The 6,997-nt window shown below is 45.1% G+C and overlaps 1 protein-coding gene across 1 annotated transcript in view; it reads left to right on the top strand.

The window, feature by feature from the left end:
• Positions 1 to 11: 11 nt before the first annotated feature.
• The window catches only part of LOC102845012 (carbonyl reductase [NADPH] 1-like), a 9,661-nt gene continuing 2,675 nt past the window's right edge, over positions 12 to 6,997 (top strand). The window contains exons 1-2 of the mRNA XM_006886730.1: positions 12 to 300; positions 748 to 855. Of these exons, the coding sequence (XP_006886792.1) occupies positions 12 to 300; positions 748 to 855 (397 nt within the window). The remainder of the gene's footprint in view (positions 301 to 747; positions 856 to 6,997) is intronic.

The raw sequence follows: 6,997 nt of genomic DNA, 5'->3' as shown, positions 1-6,997 counted from the left end.
CCTTCCCGGCCATGTCGTCCTCCACCCGCGTGGCTCTGGTGACTGGGGGCAACAAGGGCATCGGCTTCGCCATCGTGCGCGAGCTGTGCCGCCAGTTCTCGGGGGACGTGGTGCTCACGGCGCGGGATGTGACACGGGGCCAGACGGCGGTGCAGCAGCTGCAGGCGGAGGGCCTGAACCCGCGCTTCCACCAGCTGGATATCGACGACCTGCAGAGCATCCGCGCCCTGCGCGACTTCCTGCGCCGCGAGTATGGGGGCTTAGACGTGCTGGTCAACAACGCGGGCATCGCCTTCAAGAGTAAGGGTTTGAGGGGGCAAAGGTTCCAGGGACACTGTGTTTAAGAGTCCCTCTGGACTCTGGGGGGTCCGGAAGGGCTCCTGAGGGAGGAGGTGCAAAGTCTTTCAGACTTGAAGGGCTTCTGTTTAAAAGGATTTTAGCGTTTCCCTGTCTGGGACATTACCAGTTTTCTTCCAGCACTTACTCTCTGGTTAGACTTTCGGAGAGTACGCTGGACTCCTTAATTTGTATTTTTAACATGAGGTCTCATGCCTCTTGCACAGGCTTCCCCCTGTGAACAAAAGTAAACAAAATCAGAAAATTGGTATTGGCACCATGCTGTTAACCAGTGCCAGGATTCACCTGGAACTCACTAGATTTAGACATGAAGTCTTTTGAAGTTAGAAGTGTATGAATCTTTACCGTATTGCTAGAGTGTATTAACTCTTTTTTTTTTCTCCTCAAAAGATGCTGATCCTACACCCTTTCATATTCAAGCAGAGGTGACAATGAAAACAAACTTTTTTAGTACCCGAAACATCTGCAGGGAGTTGCTACCTCTAATGAAACCTCATGGTAAGTCTGTGATGAAGACCACCGCTTGTCAGTACCTAGCTTGCAGGTGTTGGCCTCTGCCTGTATTTGGGTCATCTAATCAACACTTTCTCCAGCGGCACAGCTCAAAGGCATCAATTCTCCTTCTATCCTCCTTGGCGATTGTCCAACTATCTGATGCATAACAAGTGATTGCAAAGACCATGGCTTTATCAGATGCACCTTAGTCTCCAGACAGGTTCTGTTCTACATAGGGTTTTCAGAGGCCTGCTATTTCAGAAGTGGATGGGCAATCCTTCTTCCTAGTCTGTCTTAATCTGAATGTTCAGATTTAGAGAAATATCACACAGACCAGCATTTTCTAGAAAAAGTGAAAGATATCCCTTATTGTGGAGTTAACCATTAGTGTCAGTGTTGTACCTGCCTTTGGCACACGTGTCTTTATCCAACTTATTTCCCTGCTCCACCATCCACCAGGATACCCATCCACTTCTACCCACTCCCTTCACATCTATCTCCTGTTGACCAGCTTCCTGGGCTTCTGTGATTCCAAACACATCAGATGCTGGTAGTTTCTTATGTTGTGACCAGTGTCTCTGAAGTTTAGTGGTAATGCTTCCCAAGGGAAGGTGATGTGTCCTGGAGAAGAGTATTGAGGGTACAATGGACTGCTAGGAAAACAAACAGATTCATCCTGGAAAGGGTTAAATGGGATGGCTCCTTGGAGGCAGGGATTCTGAGGCCCCTTCTAACATACTGTGGACACATTGTAAGGAGGGGCTGGTCCTTGGAGAGAGACATCATACTTTGTAGGGTGGAGCGACAGCATAGGAGGGAAAGGCCCTCTATGAGGTGGATTGATTCAGTGACTAGGGTAATCGGGATGGGTGTGTCAGAGACTGTGTGATTGGCACAGGACAGAGCAGAGTTTAGGGCTGTTGTACATAGGGTCGCTATGAGTCGCAAGTGACTTGACGGCAAATAACAACAACAACCAACACCGGGTAGCATGGACACTGACTAGTTACCAGGCCTCCTCCTGGACTCCACCTGGTCAGTTATGCTTCAGCTTCAGGGCTTTGCGTTCCTACAAAGACTGCGGTGGGCGCGCGCCTTCCTGCCAGCAGACCTTTGCTCGCCTCTTACCCTTCATGGCTTGGCTCAGATGTTCCTCATAGTTGGATTTCCTTTTAAGTCATCTGTTGTCCTCTCTCTGACTGTACTCCCTGAGGGATCTCATTCAGGCCTGGGGAGCAGGACTCTGTGATTGCAGCACTATTCCAGCTCATGAAATACATTTTCTAAGTAATATTTTATTGCCCTTATCTTCACCAATGACTCAGTCATGTTCCTGAAGGTCAGCGTGGCCCACCCACTTAAATTTATTTAGGACTTTAAGCTCTTAAGAATTTGTCTAATAGTTTCTCCCAAGCTATCCTTCATCCAGCTTCACCTCAAGCTCTAATGTCATTTCTAGACAAGCAAAAATCAATCTGAGTGAGGATCTTTCTTGAGCCTGACTTTCCCTGTTCTCAATACTGTCTCTGTAGATAGTTTACATATCTACAAATATGTTTATAGATATATAAATTATATATACACATATATGTGTAGGTATATATGTATATTTGCCTCCAGAGATTAGATCTTCTGATAAGACTGCCTGGCAGCATGCTTCTTTCAGAATGTTCATGGCTCTAAACAAACAGTACCTTCATTTTTTCAATTGTAAACTATTGTAGTAATCTTTACCTAAGGTCATGGGATGAAAAGGCACACCAACTTGATAAAGGCACAGTGGTTAAGGGAAGGTTTCTCTCAGTGGAAGGAGAAAGTGAGTCACTTTGAACTGAGAACCTGCATGTACCTTTACTCTCCAGTCTGCATTTGCAGGGCTTCTTTTCTTCACTTGCCCCTCCTCCCCTGCTCCCTGTCTGCTCCCCCTAGAAGACTCCACTTCCCTTCAGACTGCTTCAGAGAGGCCCCCATGGGTGGTTCTTTCAAATGTCGCCTGACTCCTTAACCCATTCTGATGCTTGCAGGTCAGTTTGGGGCTCTATGTTGTTGTTATGTTCCATCAAGTCTCTTGCGACTCATAGCGACCCTATGTACAACAGCCGTAAATCCTGCTCTGTCCTGTGCCAATCTCACTGTCTCTGACACACCCACCCCCGTTACCCCAGTCACTGAAACAATCCACCTCATAGAGGATGTTCCCCTCCTGTGCTGTGCCTCCACCCTCCCAAGCATGACGTCCCTCTCCAAGGACTGGTCCCTCTTTGCAACAATTCCAGAATATGTCTGATGAAGCTTCAGAATCCTTGCCTCCAAGGAGCACCCTGGTTTAACCCTCTCCTGGACAAACCTGTTTGTTTTCTTAGCAATCCATGGTACATTCAGTACTCTTCTCCAACATCACAGCTCAAAGGCATCAATTCTCCTTCTATCCTTCCTAGTCACTGTCCAACTCTCTGATCCATAGCAAGTGATTGCAAAGACCATGGCCTGTATCAGGTGCACCTTAGTCTTAAGAGTGATACCATTGTTCTTCAGTACTTTGGAAAGGTCCCTAAGAGCAGATTTTCCCATTGCACTGTGTCTTTTAATTTCCTGGTTGCTGGTGCCAAGAGTGTTGACTGTGGAGTCAAGCAAACTAAAGCTGTGAACAGTCTCAATCTCTTCATCATCATCCTGATGCTGCCATTGTCCCAGGGGCGAGATTCTTTCTTTTCTTGATATTGAGCTTCAATCCATATTCAAGGCTGCAGTCCTTGACCCTCTGCAGCAAGCACTCCAGGTCCTCCTTGGTTTCAGCAAGCAGGGTTGTGTCATTTGCACATCACAGATTGTTGATGAATCTTCCACCAATCTTGATGCCACACTTCTCCTCATAGAGCCCAGCCTCCCAGATAATCTGTTGGAGCTCTGTATTAGAGCCCTAATTGTGGTTGCCACCACAAAGCATCACACCTTCGTGATTTATAAGAACCAAATGTTAACTCTCACAGTTCTGGAAGTTGAGAGTTTCAATGGAGGTCTTGACATAGCCATATTCTCTCCAAAGGAAGCTGGGTGACCACCCTTCCTGTTTCCTGGTAGCCCCAGATATTCGGTGGCTTACAGCTGCAATAAGACTCCATTGTCACGTGGCTGCGTTTTATCTTTCATAAGGACCCATATCCTCTTTCATTAACCTCATTACTTAACTGAGGTTAACTCCAAAGGCTTTATTTCCTAACTGGCTCATATTCACAGATATGAAGAGTTGGCATTTCCATATTAATTTGGAGGGAGCACAGTTCAGTACATAACTACCATTTTGTGCAACCACCATCCCTTCTACATACATTGGTCTTACACTCTGCCACCTGGTCCATTTTACTTACTTAACTGGACTTTGTTAGTTCTTATTGTGCGGCACTCTAAGGTCACCTCTGTTTAATCAACATATCTGGCCTGAGGAAAGCTAAGAGTTTAATGGAAACTTAACTCAGGACACTGTTCTTCCATCTAGCAAGCCTTTTGTCAGTGACTGCAGGCATTCTTCCCTCTGCTAAAGCCCCTTAACCTTCATCCTGGTCTCTTTCTTGCAAGTATTGCTGCTGTTGATTTCTGTACAGTTGAGCATAACTCATAGTGACCCTATGAACAAAACTTTCTATAACTATCTTCACTTATCAAAGTTCAAAGAGTTTCTGGAGGCATGTTGTTTAGGAAGTGGATGCCACTCCTGTCCTAGTTTTCTCTTTCTGGGCAAGTATTGCGAAACTTAATTCTGCAAATATAAGTGCCCAGGGGAACTCCATCCGGCCAGTAGTTCTAGCTCCCTGGTTTGGCAAACTTAACTCCTTCCCAAGGGCATTGAGCTCTCTTGGCCCCAAAGTGCACTGCACTCATATCCTGGTTTTCCTACCACCCTTCCCCTACCACTGTTTTTTGTCATCTCTCTCAGCCTCAGCAAAGTGTTAGAGCTTGTGCTGTCTCTGTCTCCTGGGTGGAGGAAGATTAGAGTTCATTTTTAGCCTAGTGGCATCACAAACCAGACTAATCCCCTCATTAGGGTTCTGTAAGCCTTAGTTGCATGGCCACATACCTACAAGGGTGCTATGTACTTTATTTATATTACAGTCATTACAGTCATCCCCCTTGGGCTACCAGCAACCTCATATTTTGCATGGTCTTACCCTCTCTTTGGTTGGCATTACAAAGACTTTGAGTAGAAAGCTATGCTACACACTAGCACAGAACACAAGTATCACTTGTAAGTTGCTTTAAAGAACACAAACTTCTTCTCTCACATCTTAGGAGACTAGAAGATTACAGTCTCTTCAGCTCTAAGAGAAGGTGTTCTATTCAGCTATGGGGGAGGGTCATGTGTCTTCCAGCATTCTTCTAAGATCCTCTACAAAATCTTCTCCTTTCATGCTTGCTTGTCTCTGACTCTTTACTGCTTCCTACAAGAAGCATGTTGAACATACCATGAACTGCTAAGAGACACAACAAACAGGTCTGTACTGGAGAGGGTGAAATCGTGTTGCCCTTTCAAGGCAAGGATTTTAAGACTCTGTCTCATAAACTCTCAGCATATTGCCAGGAGGAACCAGTCCTTGGAGGAGGAGACCATGCTTGGAAGGGTGGAGGGATAGCACAAGAGAGGAAGACCTTGGATGAGATGGTTTGACTTAATGATTGAGGTGATGGGGGTAGGTGTGCTGGAGACAATGAAACTGGCTCAAGATAGAGTCAAGTGTAGAGCTGTTGGTCATTGTTGTACATGCAGTGTAAGTTGCAAACAACTCATATCTAATAAAAGAAATTCATTTTCTAAGTAGAATTACATACAAAGATATAGAGGATAGAATTCCAACACATTTGGGTATGGGAAGGGAGGAACAGTTTGTAAAATCCTCAATTTTTAGAACCTGATATACAATGAACAATCACATGGCCTTTATGTGTGGCCACAGGCATTCAAAAGGACATGCAAAACTATTATTTTGGTATGGAGAAGGAGAGAAGGAAGGGGTGGTATAACCTTCAAGGATTACTGAAGAATAGCTGCTTAGTAAGAGATGTGAATACTTGAGAGTTTTAAAATGCTTTCTCCAGAAACATGCTTATTAAAATATATTCTATCCACAGAAAAAGATAAGGGTACAACTAGAATTTCATTTACCGACCTCACAATTTGAAAAATGAGATATTAGTGCCTTTTATCTCACTTAAACCTTTCCTTGTTGTTGTGCACTGTCAAGTTTTAAGAGGTTTCAAAGACTATCAATTGCACAGAAGTAGACTGCCCATCTTTCTCCCTTGGAAGAACCGCTGGATTTGAGCCTTTGGGTTAAAAACATAACTCCTTATTGCTAAGCTATTAGTTGTTGCTGTTGACTGCCTTCAAGTCAAGCACAACTCACTGTGACCCTATGAACAAAAGGCCTGAAGCCTTTCTATAACTCTCTTCATTTATCAAAGTTCATAGAGTTTCTGGAGGCAAGTGGAAGTGGATGCCACTCCTGCTTCCAAAAACCCATGGTTGTTGTGGTTGTGCTTGTTGTTGTCTTTCCCTTTAACCCCTTTGTTGTTGTTGTTGTTGTTGTTGTTGTTGTTAGATGCCATCGAGTCAAATACAACTCAAAGCAACCCTGTGAGCAACCATTCTGAAACCTGCCTCGTCCTGTGCCATCCTCATCATCTCTCAGACACTAAAACGAATTGTCTATGTGACAGTGTTAGTCCAGCTCACTGGGGCTCTTCCTCTCCTTCACAGACACTCCATCTTTCCAAGTATGATGTTCCTTTCCAAGGAATAATAGCCTCACCAAGCTACATGTTCAAAGTATGAAAGACAAAGATTTGTCATCCTTGCCTCCAAGGAACACTCTGGCCACAGCCTTGCCAGGACATGTCTGTCTGTTCTTTAGGCAGCCCATGGGATTTGCTGTTGTTGTTATGTGCTGTCGAGTCGTTTGCGACTCATAGCGACCCTATGCACAACAGCCCTAAACCCTGCTCTATCCTGCGCCAACCGCACTGCCCCCAACACACCCATCCTGATTACCCCAGTCACCGAATCAATCCATCTCATTCCATACTTGATAGTTGTACCTAGGTTGCCCTTTCTGTTAGTCTGCGTGTGTTCTGTTGTGCATAGGGTTTTCAG

Source organism: Elephantulus edwardii, unplaced genomic scaffold (assembly GCF_000299155.1).
Source record: "Elephantulus edwardii isolate Elephantulus edwardi_28Jun2011 unplaced genomic scaffold, EleEdw1.0 scaffold00051, whole genome shotgun sequence".
Taxonomy (NCBI): Eukaryota; Metazoa; Chordata; class Mammalia; order Macroscelidea; family Macroscelididae; genus Elephantulus; species Elephantulus edwardii.
Note: the sequence above shows the minus strand (reverse complement) of the source record. Positions and strands in the feature narration are given on the sequence as shown.